The 21842-nt window shown below is 39.2% G+C and overlaps 1 protein-coding gene across 5 annotated transcripts in view; it reads right to left on the bottom strand.

Moving 5' to 3' along the window:
* Window positions 1-275: 275 nt before the first annotated feature.
* The window catches only part of PLCE1 (phospholipase C epsilon 1), a 139939-nt gene continuing 118372 nt past the window's right edge, over window positions 276-21842 (bottom strand). For all 5 annotated transcript variants that reach the window (XM_071439119.1, XM_071439118.1, XM_071439121.1 and 2 more), the window contains 13 exons: window positions 20634-20758; window positions 19867-19984; window positions 15509-15640; window positions 14019-14309; window positions 12922-13085; window positions 11756-12017; window positions 10777-10895; window positions 9507-9635; window positions 8569-8778; window positions 6615-6776; window positions 6241-6459; window positions 5316-5505; window positions 276-4247 (listed from right to left, as the gene is read on the bottom strand). In XM_071439119.1, the coding sequence (XP_071295220.1) occupies window positions 5347-5505; window positions 6241-6459; window positions 6615-6776; window positions 8569-8778; window positions 9507-9635; window positions 10777-10895; window positions 11756-12017; window positions 12922-13085; window positions 14019-14309; window positions 15509-15640; window positions 19867-19984; window positions 20634-20758 (2090 nt within the window). In that variant the 3' untranslated portion in view covers window positions 276-4247; window positions 5316-5346. The remainder of the gene's footprint in view (window positions 4248-5315; window positions 5506-6240; window positions 6460-6614; window positions 6777-8568; window positions 8779-9506; window positions 9636-10776; window positions 10896-11755; window positions 12018-12921; window positions 13086-14018; window positions 14310-15508; window positions 15641-19866; window positions 19985-20633; window positions 20759-21842) is intronic.

Consider the following 21842-nt stretch of genomic DNA (forward strand, 5'->3'; position numbering starts at 1 on the left):
ATTAAGGGATTAGAAAATACCTATGTATTATATTAGACATATAAAATACCTATGTGTTATATTGTATTTACTGTGTGGACTACAAACCTGCATGCATAACACTGGTGATTATACACATCTCTGTCTGCTTAGGCTGTCATTCCCATTCATTTTGAGTAGTTCTTTTTAGTTTAATTGTTAAGTGTTTGCAAATACAGATGTGATTTAAATTCTGCAAAATTCCAAGGGGGCCATTTGTCAGTACCTTTGTCAGTTCAGGAAGGCAAAAACAAAGATTCAACATCTTAAACCATTTATTTTTTTACAACATATACAAATATAGTTTATTCAAGTCAGCAGAGAGAAAACAGTCCAGGTGGAAAAGTCACTTTTAAAATTGTTCATTTTACATAGTTTCCAAACATATAAAGACTGGCACATAGTGATGTTGCATTGTCAGAATATTTTAACATGCTCGAAGAGGCAGAGGAAGACAACTGAACAAGTCATTCTGAAAGAGCTTATTGGAGCAAAATCTATTTACTGCTATTTATTTTTGTGTTTAATTTGCTAACTCTGCCAAATGTCTATCACTATTTAAGTTACAAAATATTTATCACAGACAGGAAAAAACTGCCACCATTGGTACATTTAGTGGGCTACCCTAAAAGTAAACTGAGTTTTACAGTGGAATAGTAACAGACAGTGATTAAACACCAAATGTTAATTGAAGCATTTGAAGAGCAGAACAGACAGCTGAGTTTCAGAAGCTGCAGACTTAGCCTCTCAAGCTACCAGCAAAGTTTTCTCTTTTTGAACATAAACTATGAATGGAAGAGAAAGTGTTCATGAAATATTTGGATATTTCTGTGTTGAAGTGTTTAATTCTCAAAAGCCTGTGAGTTCTAGCAGACACCTTCCTAAAAGCAGCTATTCAGACACCTCACCCAGTAATATTTGTAAGCAAGGAAAAAAGTGTCCCTAGGTTTAAAAACCCAAAATCTGAGATAGTATTTTTTGGTGTTCTGAGTGCTGTTGCTGGGGTCAGTGAGACAGAAGCAGGAAGCCCTTAGGGCGGCAGAGGAAGCAGCCCTGGAGTGCAGAGCTCTGTGATGTGGCAATGGAGCAGTTCCTAAAGCACAGAGCTCTGCACCCACAGGAGCTGGGACTGCCCAGCTCTTGGCTCTTGCAGTCACACACTGCAAGCACCACGTGCTGCACAGGAAAGGGTAAGAAACTGGTAGAAAAGGAGCAGTTTTTAAACAGTACAGAATAAAATACTTTAGTGGTTTTGCCAATAGGCAATGGAGCAGGAGAAGCAAGAAATTTCCACCTGAAAAGTGTGCAGTGCAAGGCCTGCTACTGCTCAGAGACTGCATGGTTCTGGAAGATGTTGATTATTTACATTCCTTTCTCTCAAATTTCATCCTGGAAGCTGCTTCCTGTAAATAGTTTGTAATGTAAAAATGAATGTATTTTCCTAATTCATGTCCATACTCAGCCAAAAGCATGGAAAAGGACAAAGTTATTTTGTCAGTTTTGTCATAGGAATGTGGCTAAACAGAATAAACATTCCTATTAGCATAACAACTTAGCACATGAAAGCTCTTTAACTGGGCTTTCACAAAAGTTAGCAGGTCCCCCTTGCTCTTTAATGCTTCCAGTGGTATTGTATTTCCACTACTTGGAGCCAGCCAGAGGAAGGGCACTGCAATTCTTTCCCAAATTCACCCCAAAGTGCATCATGTTTCACCAAGAAAAGTTTACCTGGATATTTACCAATACCTAAACTTTAAATTAAGTGATGCATGTATTTCAATGAAAATACTGGAACAGGTTCATTAGTCTTACACAGTTCCAGATGTCTACATGCCTACAAAGTTAGGGTTTTTAAATAAAAAGCCAAATATTTTGCTGTTCTCTTTCACTGTGATAAACAGCAGACAAAGGAGGCTTTGACTGTGATTGATGATGAAAATACTTATATTAATAAGCTATTCAAACAGCTAGAAAGATTGTGTTAGCAGAAATAGTACAAAACTGCTGATTTTAAATGTCCACAAGACTTCAGGCTAGTGTTAGGCCTGTGGTGCACAATTTGACATGACTACTGATTTCCCCTTTGCTTCCCCATGATTTTTTTTTTAAATATCTATGTGACAGAAAATCACTAGGGGGTGACAGTATGGGTATAAGAACTTTCAATGTTGAATCCAACTAATTAGCAAGGGTGTCTGCCAGCCTACTGTGATACTACAGGTGATACTAAGAATTTTCAGAGCTGCTAAAGATAAAAAACAGCCCAAGAAACCACACCAACAAAAAAGAAAAAGCTAAACAGGTAAGGGCAAACTACAGGACATTAAGCATTTTTAAAATGCCATAAAAACACCAAAAGGAAAAGTTTCTCAGTGACATCAAACTGCCACTGTGTTAAAATAAAAGAGAGAATAAAGCCAACATTTAAAAAATGGTTGCATTAGTTGAATTGTGCAGCAGGTTCATGTATTTCCCAGTAATTCCAAAGTATCCAAAGCAAACTATGCATACAGACCTATGTGGAAGTTGTCACTGCTTAACATTTTGCTGGGGCTCAGTCTTTCCCTTGGGCAGGGAGCACGTGTCCCTCACAGGGGCTGCTGCAGCTGGACCTGGTAAGGAGTGACAGGCTGAGCTGGTTGGGGGCTTGACTTGGGTCCTGTTGCTGATTTGCAAAATGCTGCTTTGGTTAAGTTCAAAACTTAACTTTTGTGAAAGATGAGCAGTGGAAAGTGCATGGCCTCTGTGAGGATATGCCACTGAGAAATGTGACTTTTTTGTATGTCTGTGGTTATTTTTTCTGAAAGCTGGAAGTGACCTCAAGAGGGCACTTTTTTGCTTTGGTAAATGGCTACTTGATAGGCAATTCCTGAAGTGTATAGTGAAAGACTTCATAACTTCTGGTGACAGAATGCAGGTTCTGTCTGCTTGTTTATATGCCAGTTAATAACTTTGTCTTCTTTTATTTCACTTTCTTATTCATGGGGGAGATGGCATTAGCTGTCATGAGACTACTGTCTGTAACTTCTTTCTTCTGTTTAGGGTTTGCTCTAGTGAAACAAAACCATGTGCAGAGCAGTTTGTTCCCCACAGACACATTTCTTGTGGGAGATGAAGGGGATGGCAGATGGCAGCAGTTGTTTAATTTGTGCCCCTGTAATGGATTATTTTAATAACTAAAGACGTCAGTAACTCCCATGGAGGGAAAAAAAAATGAGGCTACTATAACTAACTTAGATAACAAAAGATGAATTCAGCACACATAAAACTTCACAATAGTGTTTCTATGTAAACAGAATTGTCAAGAGTTAGAGTGTAAAGTTCTTTATACTCTCTGGGTTTAACAGACAAGTAAAAAGACAGTTCCTGACTACCTGGAAAAATGTGGTTTGAATTCAAAATTTTGAAATGTTAATTACACTTATCAATGCATTGGTTTGAATTTGGTCAGTACTGGGTATTAAACATCTTGTGCTGAAAAGAAAGAACCAGAAAAGTTCTAATGTTTTTTTCCTCTAAATCCAGAGAAAGATAAAAAAATCTGCATTTTCTAAAAAGTAGTATATGATAAATATACTATACAAAGGCATGTACTTTGAAACATGATAATAAATATTCTTTCTTTAAACACAAGCCTGGAAAACTAAAATTTATAAGAAGAAAATGTTGTTCCTTGCCAAGGTCTCACTACCAGTAAGGTGTACTCAGCTATTGTACATTATTTTGTTAATGTAGATAAACCATAAATAATTTTGAGTGTTTTCTGTATATTCACCGAAGTTAAACAGGTATGCAAAGAAAGTTACAGTATATTTAAATCTCTTTACAATCACTTAACACAGTGTTTAACAGTAATTGTCAGGTAAAAGTGCGTTATTTTAACATAATACACATAAAAGACCACTCTGGTTCTCTGCCTCCTGATTCCTTAGAGGCAGCAAGCTAAAATTATCTTTTGTTTAAAAAGGGGAGGCTGATGACACGTGTTTGTTTACAACATACAGTCCAAGAAAACCTCTCCATCCGCCTATGGAGAATCTGCAGATGTGAAGAAACAGGAAGAGAGGAATCTTCTGAGAGCTGACAGGCATCTTTCCCATCTACAGCATCCCATTTAGGACTCCCAGAGTCTGGATGTTAATCCAGCAGTATTGCCTGGATTAAAGCATCTGTAGCACAGGGCACACAATTCTGACCAGTTCAGTCCGCAGCAGGATCCTTCAAAGGCACTGCAGAAGGATTCAGTCATGTAAATTCCACATTTGGATTTCAGGAAAAAAAAAAAGAAAAAAAAAACCAAGAAAACACAACAAAACAAAACCCCAGCAAAACAAAAACCCAGCCAAATGCAGAAGAGGGAAAGCGACTCTGATTTTCCCATAATTTACTTTGCTTTCCTTGAATTCAGATTGTTTTAATGTTTTAGGGTTTTATAGCAGCCTAAAAATAAGCTTCCTATTTGAAATACTTTGCAAATCAAAACAGTGCCTAAATTCTGTTAATTTAGTGACTTAGCAGCAACATTACAGTGCATGTCAAATAATGCTTTAATGATTAGATGTATACAAAAAAAAAAATCTTAAATTGGCCATCTGTGAGGTGGGATTATCAACACTGAAAAAGATTTCTTCTTCATTTGCAATGAGCTGCAACTTCCCAGCAGCTGTCACAGTGCTCTAGTAGCAGTGTGCAAGTGTCTGGTTAGTGTACAGTGCTGGGCAAGTGGCACTTACTATCTCCAAATAAATGGGATAGTCTTTGTTGTGTATTTCAGCTGTTTGAAGTCAAGCAAGACGGAAGAAATTGAAGAGATACAGAAAGGCTAGTGTAAATGTTTAAACATTTCTGGCAAAATTTCCACAGACAGAAATTAACACTATAAACTTGCTCTAGCTAAAAAAGAGATCACCAATCCTGATGATTTTATTATCTGAACATAACAAAAAACAATAAAAGCTCTACTGCTCACTTCCATTTGCTGTGGCCCAGAGCAGAAGAATAACAGAGCATTGCTATTTGAGCACAATTGTTGAGAAAAATGAGTACTGCAAAATCAACTGGGATGCAACATTTTGGATTAAATGGACAGAGCAAGTGGGTGAAACTCCACCATTCTGGTTCACTCAGAGACCTTCCTGATGTTATCGTGCCTGTGCACACCAGTGTCTGAGGCTTTTCTGGATCATTCTGTCAGTGCTTGTACCTCACTTGGTTTGCTCTGCTCCAGCTTGGGAGCAGGAATCCTCTGGGAATGCTGCTCTGAAAGGCTGCCCAGAGCTGGGCTCAGTCTCCCGTACCTGGCAGGCCGTGCTGTGGCAGCAGCCAGGACTATTCCATGATGTCACTGAAGGCCAGGGCGCAGGCGGCTCTCTCCTCCCTGCCCTGGCCACCGTCCGACACGAAGCCCCGGTACTGCTTACTCGACTTGGTCAGCTTCTTCAGCTCACTGGTGAAGGAGATGCCTCTTCTCTTGTCATCCCGTGCTGCCTGTAAAGATTAAAAAAGATCATAGAGGTGGTTTAACAGCTGCTTGTTCGCTGGGAAATAAGGAATGAATATGAAAACACCTGACATACTGCTGAGCAGGCCTCCCTTTAGGAACTCAGTACGGCTGTGCTTTCATCCAGGCACTTCCTTCTGATTGTTCTGAATCAATTAATTAAAAGTTACGCATTTTTATAGATGTGTTTAGCAAATTTGGTGATCTCTGCTTATAATGCAGTTACTTTAAAGCAACAGCAGCTGTGGATTGGTGGTGTTTGCTGGAAAGGAGAACACTCCTTTCCAGCTCCTTCTCCAGCAGGCATGTACTTAATTCCTTCCATTTTTTAAAGCCTGAGATAAAGCAACAGAACAACTTTTTCACTGGCCAGGAATAAAGGGGACTTTATTCCAGTAGCTTTTAAGTTCTGCCCATTTGAATGGTCCTTTATTATGACAGGGAACATGGCATGCACAGCCAGAAGGTTTTGAGAAACAGAAAGCTGGTAGCAGATAAAGGTTGCTCTGGATTTGCAGGCTGTGAGGGAATCATTGCTGAATGTAACTGATTCAGTTTCGCAAAGGAATAATTAAGGGAAGTTCAGAGGAAAGGGGAAATTTGCTTTTTGCTGTAGTCTGTCCTCTCCACCTGCCCCCATGCCAGTTGTGTCTCCCTTGCATGGAAAGCAGGTTCCCATTAAGCTGATCACACACCATCTGTAACATCTGCTGCAAAGTTACCTGAACCTGTTCTTTGAGCTTAAGGATAAATTTTCCTGCTCCCTTCCACTTGCTTTGGGCCTGAAACACACACTCCTGATCAGAGAGAATCCTCTGAGATGGTTTAGATGTTGAAGACTTTTTGTTTGCTGGTTCTTTAGTCACCTCTTCCAAGAGCACATAATCACTTGGGTTTGGATTGCTCAAAATGCTGTAGGAGTATTTGGCTTTGCAGAGAGTCTGTTTAAAAGGAGAAAAACAGAAGAAAAAACAAGGCATTCTCTCAGATTCAGGTTACTAAACCACTTCTTCAGCTAGTGCTGAGAACAAATCCCACCTTAGCTTGTTTGAAACCAACTTCCAGCCCACATGTTGAGGTGGGCACACTCCCTTACCTGCTGTATGACATCCTGAGCCGTGCTGAGGCGCGGAGCTTTGATCACGGTGCGTGGCTGCTCTGGGGACACATCATGTACCTGAACAAAGAAGCTGTCATCCTCAGAGCTGAGGGCTGCTTCTTCCTTTGCTTCTTGAAAGACATTTCTTTCATTTAAATTCTACAGAGAAAATGACAGGCAATTTTATTTACTGAAGAGAGGTAACTAATAGCTGGTGGTCACACAAGGGTTTTATTACATGGAAATTAGAGACTGCAGTTGCCTTGGCTCCATTTTGTTAAATGCATTATAAAAGAGGTTTGACAAGCCACTACTGCTAATAATAAATAATAATGCTAGTAAATACCCATGTTTTCTAAAATCAATATCTGAAATACCTTTCATAGTAGGTGAGGAATGGAGATGTTTGTATAACATCCTATTTAACAAAAATGGTCTCTTAAATCCTTCCCTTATGTATACAAAATGATGTTTTGTCATGTAACAGTGCCAGCATGATGGGAGATGGTGGAAAGGGTTCTTTTCTTTCCTGTCCCTGCGCTAAAGCCAAAAGAATTTAGAGAGCCAGAATCTGAGTGAACATTTCCCTGTGGTATGGAGCAAGAGGAAGGCTGTGTGTTTCTCTCTCCCTTTTCAATGACTACTACAGATTTTAGACAGAATTCCTTCTTGAACCTTCTCTCAGAGAATGCATTTCTGTCCAAGGCTTGGAACACTTGGAACACAGCTGGGATTCATAAGCTGTAAATATGGGCTGTGCATTGCACCCTGTCACTGGACCTGCTCCTTGTTTTTCCAGTCAGATTTGCAGCTTCATTTTTAGCCCAAGCTCTGTGGTGCTGCTGTCTGAAGAAAGGCTCAAAATTATGGGTAATGCTTTGAGGTACTCACATAACAGGACAGAACAACAGCATAATTTTCATATGAGCTAAGGCAGATTTTTACCCATTTTCTGACGGAATGGGGCTTGGCAGGACACCTGTGGCAACATACACTGACAGAGGCAGTGCTGCAGTCAGTAGAATTCAGTAGACTACTATTTCTACAAACAAATTTCTACCTTGTCATTTTTGTTCCAAAGGTTAGATATAAGGGAAACCAAAATATGGACTTGTGTAAAATAATAGCAATTTGTCAGATTGAAGCTTTACTAAAAGTTCTGGCAAAATAAGCAAAAATACATTTTTTTCAGTTTAAAGTATACCAGAGCACCTCTGTCATAAATATATATATATATATATATGCATGTAAAGTCTGTGCACTAAGCAAGCATTTTTATTTGCCTAACTGACCAAAGAAAGTGCCTCTGAAAATGGGATCATTAAGTGTCTTTCTCCTGCTTTTTTTGTCTCTGTCTCACAAGCCTGGGCACTAGCATATTTTAAGCTGTGGGTGCTTTGCTCATAGTGTAAACTGAAGTAATCTTCCTCCTTTAAATTAAAAGAAATCACATATTTAATTATTTTAGCCTATAAATGATAATTTAATCACCCTTTGAGGCTTTTAGACTTATTCTTTAATATTAAAATTATTTCTAATTTTTCTAGACAGATGATAAGTTGCTGCCATCTAAATTGATGGTGGTTTTCTGGAGTTCTACTATGATCCTTTGGTATTAACTATTATCTTTATATTAATTTTCTATTACGGCATAATCTAGATTTGCATTAAGTTAGAAAGATCACTCCAAACAGAGTCACTGAACTGGTGACTGAGCCATAATGAATAAACACCACACAGCTGAGCTCAGGGAAGTCCAGTTGGTGTCACACAGGTGTATAAAGTCCAGTTGTGCATCTCACTCAAGAGTTAAGTTTGGTTTTAAATAATGCACACAGCATTGACATCACTCACCAAGAAGTGAAACAAATACTGCACCCTTTTGTTTCGTGGCCCTAAGAACTATTTTTAGCTACTTTTGTAAATAATAATTTATCCAAAACAGACTTACTTCCTCTCGAGTTTTCAAGATAATTCTTCCAACATATCCTTCTTCTGGGAACCAACTGTTTAAAAGCTGCACTAGCCCTTCTTCAGGACCAATCACTCTCTGGAATGGTGGTTTTCTGCATTCACTCTTTTCTTTTGATATAAAACTTTTCTCTTCCATCAGAAAATAGTCTGCAGCACATGACTCGGTGCCTTTTATGGTAGCCAAGAGCTAAGACAGACAACACACAACAATTAGAATGCTAAATATAAACACTGCATAATTAGTAGTTATAAATGAGAATGAATAAGGAAGCTTTAAGAATCAGTAACTATTCTGACAGTGCAGGCAGGATTTCTGATGTGCTATTTATTATTCAGATATTTTACTCCAGGGTAATGTCCTGTTCTCTTTAGCCCAGCCAAGCAGTTCAACTATTCCAGACAAGGCAGTACTATTTAAGCTTATTTTGGTCCTTTTTGGCTTGCCAGAAAATTTATTCATAATCCCAGGACAGTACAGTCTTTTCCCACTGCTAGAATAACAATCCCTGCTGAGTTATCTGGTTTTTCTACTCATGAACTTAGCCCTCTAACTTTTACTCTCTGTTCCTGTGGTGCCTCAGTTCAAAGAACTGTGCAGACATGTTTGCCTTTGTTGTAAGGAGACCCCACTGCACCCATTGACTAGAGACACTGTTTTTCTCATCTGCATATGCCCAAATATTACAATACTAATAAGGAGTATGTCCTAAGATTATAAACCCATTCTCTGAAGCCAAGATTGGGAAAATTCCACTGCTTATATTGTGTGTTTGCTGTGTAATTAATTGCACAGCAATGCATTTCTAAGAGCACTCCTTGCTGGGGTGATGTGTGAGAAGTGCAGGGAGACAGAGGTGCAGCAGATGTTAGTGTGGATTCTGGCAACGCAGAGTCTGCAATTCAGCAGGAGCTCACCTGATGGAGCAGCTGTGCAGCCGTGGTCCCTGCACTCACACTGAACACAGTGAAAGGCTCTGGGCCTGGAATTCCATGAACTGTCACTTTGTAAGTCATGGCAGCTTTCCTTTCTCCCGGGCTAAACAACTGTTCAGACAACATTCAACAGGTTACTGGACGTTTTGACACAGGCATGTTATTTCTAGGTTGCTTAAAAGAAACCGTACACAAGTTGTGAGGGCCTTGACAAAGCAAAGCTGTTCAGTTCATACATGGCTCTTCCTTACACTACAGATGGAGGCATCTAAAAAACCCCAACAAACCCTCCAAAAGCCTCCATCGTCTCTTGAAGCTGAAGAGAAAAATGAAGATTTCCAGTGGGAATACATAAACTACCCCTGGACAAAGGGCCACTTCTCCATCATTCATTCCCCATTCTAGCTGAGCTCAGATATTTGGAATCAGTATGCAGACTGGATGAAAAGCAATAGCTTTGTTTCAACCTCCAAACTATTTGTTCTTCCTTTCTACCCTTGTAATTCACCAAGACTGAAATTTGGAATGCATTCACAGGAGGTAATATATGCAACATATCTGCTGCACACACAGGAGCTCAGAAAGTTTTATCTCACACTTTAGGAGTCAGCAAAATGATAAAATACATATTTAAAGTTGCCAAAACATAAGTAACCCAGGTAGCCTAACAGTAAGGGCTTTTAAACAAAAATCACATCTATGCATGCATATTTTTAGACATACAGATACCTGTACATATGTATACAAACTTGCACATATAAACATATGGCTGTGCACACATATAGAAATCTGTATGTATTTATGGAACTACAGAGTTCATCTTTTCTTGTAACAGAAATCAATTTTATTCTCATTATTTCAAAGTTGTTGGTAATTTGCATCTTCCTTTTTTTTTTGGTCTCAAATGCTTTGCTTACAATTCGTGCACAAAGGAATGCATTAGGCTGCACTGAACCTGACTGCTCGTCCACACTCCTCCAGTCGAGGAGCACATTTCTTGTTCTATACCTAAATACAGCAGAGGAGCCAGACTTTGAAAAGATTTATCTTCCCACAGTTTTATCCAGGTGGGATAACCTTACTTCCACCAAAGGAAAAAGAAAAAGGCATTAAGGTATGTCTGAAGAATGTGCAGGTTTGAGGGCTAACATCTTTGAACACTCTGGCCCTATAAATCTTCACACCATAGTAGTTATTAAACCAAGAATACAGAATACAGGTAATTCATGCACACGAACAAAAAATAAATTACCATAGATGCAGGCAGAGTGTTTCCAGAGGGACTTTCTTCCATTCTCCGACTGTTTATGAACAAACTGGAAATTTCTAAAGTCTCATTGTGTAGATTATGGAGCTGGACATGTCTGTAGCCTAGAGAGGAAAAATCCTTCTGTAAATACTTTGCCATATCCTAGGACACAAGTCTCATAAATGAAAAACTCAAATTTGCTGGTTTTATAGCTACACTTTGCCACACAGGTAGGATTTGAAGCACTCTAATAGCACAGCATTAACACACTGTACAACAGGGTAACACGAATCCTACTGCTGAGGGGCTCATAGAGCATCCTGCCTTTGTTTTACCATAATATTCAATAGAGTCGTACATAAAATATCTAAATATCAGAACACAAATGAAGCAAGGTCTGATTCTCATTGGAAAATGCATGTGTATGGCCAAATCTCACACACCAACCCGGACAGCTGTGTGGCATTAAAGTGGCACAAAGCAAATGTAAAAGAGCTACTGGCAAGATGGAGACTCTCTCCCCAGGTGTCACACAATTAGTGATGGGGTTTTTTTCACCCCTTCTCCGACTCCCCTCCAGCCATGTGGCTGTGAGAAGTGCAATTCCCCTCTGCCCAGTGATCAGCTGTTGCAGCAGTTTCTTGGGCAAAGGACAAGGCAGGAATGAAATCCCCCCAAGCTTCCTAAGGGAGCAGCCAGTCCCCTGGTGACACAGCCTGAGGATGGGAGCAGGTCTGTCCCACATGGCCCTGCCTCCACAGCAGCACAGGATCAGACCTTTCACAAGCCACTGGGGGGGCTGCCAGCTCCCTGGGAGTCCCAGATCAGCACTGTACTGCCAGGCCGTGGTGTGCTGTCTGGTATTCGCTCCCTGTCTCCTCTAGAAAAATGCAACTGATTAAAAAATTCCCTCTGGAAGGATTCAACCCAGGAATGTGCTGGGCCATTGTGGCTTAGGGTGCCAGCAGGAGCCACGCCGCACCTCTCTTCAGCGCTTTCAGGGGAATGATCCTCTGGGCTGTGACAGCCGAGCAGCTGTTTTCAACCACGGCGAAGCGCAGAAAGACCAAATCCTCGAAGTGAACGCGGAACAGGAACTGCTCGTTCCACATGGGGTTGAGGGTGTTGCGGTGGATGGGCTTGGTGCGGAAGTGGCAGCTGTCCAGGGGCATCCCCAGCACGTCGATCTCGATGCAGGGGCTGCCCGTGCTGTTGCTGGGGCAAACGTTCTGGCCAGACACGATCTGCAGCAGAGGGAGGAGCACAGAGAACTGTTAGGGGGGTAATCCCTAGGCTGCCATGATCCCGAGCCAAATACTGCTCAGCACAGCCCTAAGCACAGTTTTACAACGCTCACTTTTGTGATTGCCAGGGAAGTAAGTTCAAAAGCAGAGCTCCCTCAACCGTCCCGCCCCCAACACCACTGCTACGGTATCTTTCCTCTGAAAAAATACACTATACAACTGTTCAAGGCATCTGAACATTAATCCATAATGAATGTACCAGTAACGCAGTCAAAAAGGATCACTTTCCTCTCTATTACTCTGGGGTGATGGCATTGAGCTCTGGCTTGCTTTGGCATACACAACACAAGAATTAAGTGTGCAATTACCACAGCTGGGAAAATCCTGGTTCTTATGAATTTCACTTTTCTGACACATTTCCTGGAAAGGACTAGCTTCTGAGAGTACATTTTTTTGGCCACATAATCCATGAATTATATATCTTGTTATATGACTTACAAAAATATATTTTTTCAAGATTCAGTACAGCTTTTCATAATGGCTTTTTGTTAAGCTTTTCAAGTGTTCACAAATGTGTAGAACATCAAGGCACATGTGCAATTTTACACAGTTGTGCAGTCCCAGGGAAAATGCTTTCAAGACTGAGTTTCAACAAATACTGTGAAGGAAACAGGGGAAGTAACTATGGATACAAATCAGCCAATACAATGAAATAAAGACAAATCTTTGTTCCTTTCCTCTCCAATTTCTGTTAGTTAGGCTGACCTTTGGAAGCAACATTTAAAGATTCAATCTTTTCATTTAGAAGCATAAAAAATGACTACAATACTGGTTAAAGACTGTAGTTGTATATTGTCTACTTCTATCTGTTTGCCTGTATGAAATTCCCTTTTAATGTACTTACTGTTAAAGAATATATAGCTGGCTCCTTATTATCAAGATCTCTTTCCAATGGACAAAAATGCTGGTACATTGAACAGTTTTTATCCCACAGAACTGGAGGTTTCAGAACATATCCACAGCCACCGTTAGCCTCAAACATTGCTGCGTTGAGTTGCAGAGGAAGATCTGCAAAATTAAGGCAGCCAAAACTGACCGAGAGCAATGGTACAATGGAAAAACTGCAACAATGAAGACAAAGTCATGTTTGAAATATCTTTTTTTAAACTATTTTAGTTATGTACTATTCCTGGTTTACACAACTATGTGTGATTTACGTGTCCAATCTATCCAGTAATTATTTGTAATTACACAAAACTCTAAGAACAGTTCATTCTTTCCTTTCCATTGTCTTTATTGAGCTGTAGGGCTTGCCTACAACACTTCTCTGGGAAGTTTCTAGGAATGTGCCCTGAACTGCATAATGAATCACAGAAGCACAGAATATTCTGAATTGGAAGGGACCCACAAGGATCACTGTGTCCAGCTCTTAAGAGAATGGCCCACTGGGGATCAAGCACACAGCCTTGATGTTGTTAGCACCATGCTCTAACAAACTGAGCTCATGCAGGTTCTGTAGAGCACTGTAGATGACCTAATGGATCCCCCATGGAAAATGTGAAGGAACAAAGATAGGATAGCAAATATTCAAAAAATGTTTTGATCAACATTAAACCAACATCCAAGGCAGCACTTCCAAGTGAAAAGTAGTTCATACTTTTTTATGCTTGAAATTATCTGAAAGGGGTAAGAGTTACTTGAACTGGGAGAAAAAAAACAACCTTCATCAATAAAATAAAACAAAAAATGGAAGTGTTGCTGTCCAGGCACTTCTGGGTTATCAGAGAACCTGGTGCACTGGCATAAAGCTCCTGGACTCTGAGGTCACTGCCCTCAAGGACCCGACTCCTGTGGTATGAACCTGCTTGTGGCTGGGGTGCAGGTACAGGAAGGTCCCCTCGGGAGAGCAGGGGAAAAGTAAATAGGGAAAGTACAAATTCACCATGTAAGGCCTCCTATCACATTTCCAATGTATTAAACCCAGGGTTTGTGCAGCCTTACCATCTGTTTGGTAGTTGAGAGCCACGAGCTGCACCCCATGGAGCCAGAAGATGAGGGGGTGGGGGTTGGAGGAGTCGATGCGCGTGGCAGCGGGGTAGGTCCTCAGGAGCTGGCAGGTGGTGTGCTGGATCAGCTTCTGCGAGTAGCGCCTGCAGAGCCGCTTGGCAGCGTTCTCGTTCAGGGACGAGATGTGGTAGCACTTGGGAGTCCTTATGATGGCACTGAGGGAGGCTGGAGAGTTGTAAGGAGAGCAAGGATCTTCCCAGGTCTGCCGCATCGCGTCAAAGGGACCTGGAAAACAAACAGTGCCCTCAAGGTACAGCTGCAGGTCCAGAGGCTCCACAAATGCAATGTTTTCTAGTGGAGTATGTGTGCGTGCTTTGCTTATGGTAGAAAAAGGTGATCCTGGAAAATGACACTACTCAGGACAAGTGTCACAGTCCTTCTGACACAGTAAGAACAATCCTTGAGAGGAAACACAATGTCCAAGTATTGAAATAATACCATGATTAGATGTGCTAACAAGCACTTTCATAAATATATACCTAACTGGCATTTGCCAGTTAGGAAAAATTTAGGAATTAAAAATTAAGGAATAAAAATATTAAATTAAGGAATAAAAAATTAAGTTAAGGAATAAAAAAATGAAATAAAGGAATAAAATTCCCTTCTTCTCATTTATACATTTTACATGAGGAAGAGAGGCAAGACTGAAAGCCATCTGCTAATTTTCCAAACAGTCTACAGAGACTGCAAAATTTGGGGGAAAAGGCAGCAAAATACTTATATGCTTTAGAATAAGGCACCACAATTCTTCATTTTTAGGACACTGGCATCTAGAAGGAAATCTTTCCTGTCTGCTGCAGTCATGCCCTTGGGCTGCAAGAAATACAACTGTCCCTGAGCCAGAAAATGAGTTCAAAATATCTGTGTATGGCACTCACTTGAAAGGCAGGGGATCTAGGTCTTACTCCTGCTCCAGAGCCTTTCCTGTACTTTCTCTGTATTTCTTTACATCTGTTCCTAGGCAGAGGCACAATTTCCAGGTTCACAAACGGAATCACCTACAGAGTCTAATTTGCACAATTACGCATTTGGACTTGGCCAAATTTCAGGCCTCTAAATTCTACTTCAGACAATAAAAATTCTTTTCTGGACCAGCCCAACAGTCCTGGCTTTCATTTGTACTTTGAAAATATTCACTTATATCTTTAAAAATATAAATTTCAAGATACTTAAAATGCACATTAGTTTCAAATTGCTTATGAATTAGGGTCATCACATTTCTGATCAAGTAATCCTAATATTCCACATTCACCACTTCAGTTGTAATAGTGGTACTGTAATAGCTGCTGTGTTAATGAAAAACCATTCCAAAGTTTAACGTTTTACACATTGCAAAGTATTTGATCTTTAACAGCTTGGTCTGCTACATGTGCTGGATTACAGTGTCATTCCATGTGACTGGTGAAAGAAGATGCTAACTTTACCTTTTCCAGATGCTTTGGCAAGAGCAGCTGACTCCCCAGGGCTCAGCCTGCCAGGATTGTTGCCAAAAATGGACTTCCTGCTTTTTCTTTCTTTTCCTCTGCTAGAGCCAGATGGGTTTAGAGTTGACAAGCCTATTCCCATAAATGTAAAATAAATGAGCCAAAAAACATGACCAAGAGGGCATGACATTTTCCACCATATTTTACATTATTTTTGAAGGCATGAATACTCTTGTTATATAGCTCACAGGACAAACAATGTATTCTCTCCACAATTTAATTTTAAAATCTTTAAATATATACACACTTTTATATTATATATATACATATATATAATATATATTATGCATGGTTTTATATATAATGCATATATGTATATACATTTATATAATGTATATAGAAACCCATATGAGACAATACAATATACAATTCTCTCAGTGTGATATAACTTTTCTCCATTTTACTTTTTGGCTTGAGGAAGGTAAAGACTTCCTCTCAAATTACCAAATGGTCCAAACTGATACTAAAAAAATCGGCAGTAACAGTCCCAATGTATTCATCCTAGGAATAATTTTAAAAATAAAAATCTTTTCTACAGAAGCAATAAATCAGTAGTGAATATAATGAAATTCATCTAGGTGACAATACCTACATAATTAAATAAATGCAAGATCATGATTGAAAGATATAATATTATAAATATTATATGTCCAAATGCTGTTGGTTAAACAGTTTAACTTCAAAAAATGTTTTCAGAGTCCTCTTCTTCTGTTTATTTGTACTTTAGTGTTGGTAAATACAGTGTGTGGCAAAATCCATTACATATTTAATAGCCAATACATAGTAGGAGTGGAGCTGGAAAGCTCTAGTATAGCTATTATTCAAACTTGTGATTTCTAGAAACATAATCATTAAAAGTAATGACCTGAATCCTGGTGAAGTAAACAGACTTAATCCCACTTAAGGTCAATTTTTTTTCTGTTGGCTTGGAGAGAGCACAAAGCAGATCAAAATTAAAGTGCACAATGATTATTCTGACACCCACGGCAGTGAGATGTGGGATGCTCTCAGAAACCCAAGATGTATTTCTGATATGGAATGTAACAAAGCAAATACACTGTTACATGCCTAACTGTGACTCCTAAAACTTTCCACATTAAGTCACATCAATTCACACCTGCCTAAAGACAGTTCTGGATTTAATACTAATATTTCAAACACAAATGTAAATCACAAAGAGGATACATTGGCCTCTTCTGATTGAAGTCTGCCCACAGCTGCAAATTTTCAGCTCTCAATCTCTAAGGCATGTGTACATGTACTTACTAAAATTATGCACACAGTTTCAATGGAACTGCTTGGGTTAGTAAAATTCAGAACATACATAAATGTTTTCCACGTTGGAGATGTATTGTCTCTTTGGGCCAAAGCATACACATAAACCACAGAAGATGGTAGAAACTGGGATCAAGGAATATGAATTTAATTGAAGAATGAGGAGTTATGCGCTGTGTGCTCCCAGCACTATTTAAATCCAGTTTTGAATGGATCAAATGGATTTGGCAAGTAAGATCCAGTTTCAAAGTCCTGTTGTGGAGACAGTCACTGAGGAAACAAACTGACCTCACAAATCACCAGAGTGCAGTGCAGAGCCCCAGGGCTGACAGCCCAGTGTGATGGCCACAGGGCACACTGCAGCTGGCAGCTTCCTTTCAGTCTGTCCCGTGCTCTGCATGTTACACATCTCTTCCCACACACAAGCTCCATTTTTCACTCCAATTTAAATCTGACTTCAAAATAAAGCTTTACCAATTCACAGAATCATCAAATCACAAAATAATAGAGGTTGACAAGGATATGGAAGTCATCTGGTCCAACTGTCTGGTCAAAGTAGGATCAGCTCAGATTCCACCATACTGTACATAAATCCTATTGTACTACCACAGTGTCAGAGTAAATGTTTTGTGTTTCCCTGCAACCCCTGTGCCATGTTTTTCAAGTACAGAATTCAGTGCCCATCTCATGTGTAAGATATAAGCACAGTGCTTTATTGCTTCTGGACTCAATCCAGAGGATTGCAAGCTTCCCTGCCCTTCTCCCTCTCACCACACTAACATAACGGGTTAAGCTGTAATTGCCACCTTCACACCGTGTGTTTCCAACCAACAGGAAGTCTGCAGGTTTGCAGACCTTAAAAGGGAATTTACAGCATTTTTATATGCAGGGTGCCCTTTTTTATGTTCACTTTAATTTCTTGAGAAGTGATATTATAGGGGCAGGTAATCTGATATGATGGAGATGATGGTGACGAATTTCATGCTGGTGAGTGCAGGTGGCTCCCTGCCCCCTCCACTTGATTGTGCACATCCTGCTCTTATGTACTGAGTTTCTCTACTCATTGTGTGAGGATCTCAGCACCAAGGGGATGAGCCATGTGCCAGTAGCAGTGCTCAGGGGTGCTCCACTGCCCTCAGCTTGGGTGACACAAGAGAACAGACCTCCAGCCTCTCAGATAATGGTGCAATGATATCCAACACACTGGAATTCAAATTAAGCAAGGACTGTAAGGCCAAGGAGCACAGAAACAACAAGAGCCATGGTAGGTTCCTTGTTACCAGAGGTTTTATAAACAAGAAATGTTATTTTCTCCACATGATAAATTCTGTTTTGACCAGGGAACACTTAGGGAAGTCTGTGTTACCCAGTAGGTTAGGGTAAGTGAACATTATGGTCCTTGTCCTTTTTTATAGTCACAAATCAGTGATTAACATTCAGGGATGTAGGCAAGTGTAAACACAGAACAAAATTATATGAAGACAGAAGAAATAAAGTATTTACACCATTGATCAGACACTGACATGAATTCTACCCTCCCTGTTTCCAAAACTCCTGCATTTTCTGAGCTGGTTAGGAACACAGGCACTAGAGCTACATAGTCATGGATCTAGCAGCCTTGCTCCCATCATTCATGGGCAATACTGGGCAGGGCACTGCACCACATCTGTGCCCTCCAGCTGAGAAGAGCAATCTGTGGCATGGTGGCCATGGGAGCCTACAGAGGAGGTAGTATTTGTCTCAAAGGAGACAAAGTTTGCTGGAAAAGTAATTTCTACAGCTTTATGTGTTCATCTGTGAAAGGAGATAATCTTCTTAATTGTTCTATTCATGATCCCTTTAAATCAAGAGGAAGAAATCTGAGAAGGAAAGCAGGTATTTCTTTAATAACCAGTATTACATTAAAAATTAAATACTTCAAAGTTTTCTTAGAACATCAGAATTTTTTATGCATCAAAATGCTTGGAACAATCCAAACTATCCTCATTTAATCTTGTATATCTTTCTTTCAAAGAAAATATTTTACTTGAAATATATCTCATTGCAGATTTCATTAAAAAGAGTATCAGATCTGGATATTTAGAAGGCATTATTTTTACAAGTGACACCTACAATTTTTAAAGTTATAAAAGAATGTCTGTCCATTTTTCAGCATGTTTATCTTGCCTATTTGACACTATTTTATGTTTGGTTAGCTTCTCTAATCTGATTAAAGTTCTGTTTGTGTAAGATCATGATCTGGCAGAATTGCTAATTTTTCCACAGAGAACCATTCCACTAAAGAGCAGATTTTTAATTCAAAACATTAAACATATCAATAAACAATAAATTCTCAATTTAAAAGTATTTATGTACATAGTGTGAGCCAAAATATACCCAACCTCATATTTCAGTACTGAACAAGTGCCTAGCAGTGATCTCTTCAGTTACTCCCTCTCCTTTTCTCTGCAAAAGTTATTCTTCCTACTGTACAGAAGAAGATTTTCTGATTTCCATAACTGCTTCCATGAAGACTGAGTGAGAGTCTGCAAGCAGCTGCCCTCACTCACCCTATGAAAAGGTGCTTTACTCCTGCAAATGGCTCCTCTCCTGTCCACTTGGGAAAGAACAGAAAATACAGCTGGAGCAAAGGTGAAACACACTAAACAGAGGTCACTTAAAGAAATGTGACACACTCTACCTTCAAGGCCTTAAGAATATTCTCCTTCTTAATTCAGTAGGTCCTTACATGGAAACTCAGAGCTCTCAAGATAAAGCTTTCTGTCATCTGGCATTTGGCAGTGAAGCAGTTGTCTAAGTTGTGAAGACTGGCAAATTTCACTTTTGTAAACATTTTATTATGACAAACAGTATGTATTCACCTAAATTATGAACACTGCTTCTCAGCCAGGAGCTGCTATTATGAAGACAACCAAATCATGAAGAAAGAACCTCCTCGACTACTTCAAACTAATCCAAAACATAAACATAAAGTCTCCAGGAGTTAGAAAGCTTAAAGCAATAAAACAGGGCAGTGTACTCACCAGGGAACTTCACTGCTTGACAGTAAATGACAAGATCTGATAGCTCTGGGGCTATCTGTCTGCTTTCCTTCTTGTTCTGTGGAAGACAGAATTCTTCACCCAGCTCCATGTCGTAAACCTGAGTGACAATACCAAGAACATTTAATAATAATATTACTGAATGCAGAAGGACTGTTGCATATCTTACTTAGGTCTTTGAAATATTTTATCACTTTCTTCCTATATGTTTCTGTTCTCACCCAACGAATCTCCCTCCCATGTGCACATATCTGAATCAACACCTGTTACTGATTCTGCAGTAGTGTGTAAAGGCCTTAATCAGTCAGTTCTACAAACATTTAGACAAAACAAACACATCCATATTGAGAAGAATCTGCAATACACTAAACAGCAGTACACTGGTTCTTTTTCCAGAGGATTTAATAAGAGGTACTGTGATTACCTGGTATCATAGTGCAGTATTTTAAACTTATTTTGAAGCATAAAGATGCTGAAGATTCAGATGAAATCTTCAGTTCCATCAATATTAATTTTCAGCCAAGCAGCCTATACATACTATAACCTCTGAGGACTTTTCTTGTACAGTATGTTGAGCGTTTGTTCTATTTAGGCTATTTTCTCTGGTGTCTTTCCATGCTTTCTACTGTTTCTCTTCATAAAGTCCATTTACTATCTGATGTCTCAGCTACCTAAACTGTCCAAATCCTTTTGAACCTGGTTATATATAAAAGTGCAGCTGAGAAGAAAGAGGGAAAAAGCAGAACTACCTTTCCTTTATTATTGTAAGTAGCACCATCAGCCTTCTTTAGTCGTTTGGCAGTCTCTTCATTATATTCAAACTGCAGTTTATCACTTGATAATTTATTCTCAGGTCGATCTTCAAGAATATTATCTAAAAATTAATGGGATTTTAATAAACATAAAGCCAAACAATTTCAACTGGAAATTTAATTTGAATTAACAATATCTGTGGACAGTGTTGTGAATCTTATATGAATAATCAGATGCTAAAATAATGCATTTACTGGTCAGAGCATCATCTTCTAGTAGTAACCTTCTATTTAAAAATTTAATGCTTGGGTTTGGTTAAGACACTGCCTTTCCTTTAAAGCCCATCCTTTTGTGCTCAGAAGATCTTTAAAACCAAACCATCTAATGAATTATTTTGTCATCTGAAAACAACTGATATTCCTGAATGACAAAAAAATGCCAAAGACCAAGCACAATTAACCCCATCAAATACGTAAACATTTTGTACAGCAATTTTTTGCTTTCCTCTCCTTACTTTCACCATGCACAAGTATTTTTTATATCTATAGAAATACCTCTTCAAAGCTACATATTTTTCAGAGAACAGTATGCCTAATAATGATGTGGTCCTTCTGGACCAAAATGCTACAGTTTTCACAAAAGGAATGGTTTCAATTTATTCCTGATAATCCTGATGCTTTGACCTGATGCATATTATTTTATGCATAATAAGTGTCACACATGCAGGCTTCTAACAGTTCCTGACCAGTTAACAATGCCATGTAAGAATATCTGCTTGCATTTATAATATGAAGTAGAAGCTATATATTCACATTGTCACATTGAACAGGCTGAAGATGCAGTGCTGATGATTTCATGCAGTTAAAATGCTCAACCAAGTGGCTTTTACCTTCCTGGCTGTTAGGAGCAGGAGAAGCATTAAGGACATCAGCTACAGGGAAACGAGTCAGAGAGGGAATAAGAGTAAAGGGAATTAAGATTTAGAGCCAGAGAAATGAAAAATAAGTGTCAGTTGTAAAACTATTAGCCTTACACAAAAAAAATGTATTGGTAAGAAAAATAAAACTGAATCTCTTTTAGAAAGTTTACAGACTATTATTTAGATTAGTTTTAACAAAATACTAAGATAATTAAAGACTTCAAAGAATAATCATTGTAATAAAGTAGTAAACCATGCTGCAGATTCCTTCACATACTGGAAGGTG

This window comes from Agelaius tricolor, unplaced genomic scaffold, assembly GCF_023055355.1.
Source record: "Agelaius tricolor isolate 1412-34295 unplaced genomic scaffold, bAgeTri1.0.p SCAF_13, whole genome shotgun sequence".
Lineage (NCBI taxonomy): Eukaryota > Metazoa > Chordata > Aves > Passeriformes > Icteridae > Agelaius > Agelaius tricolor.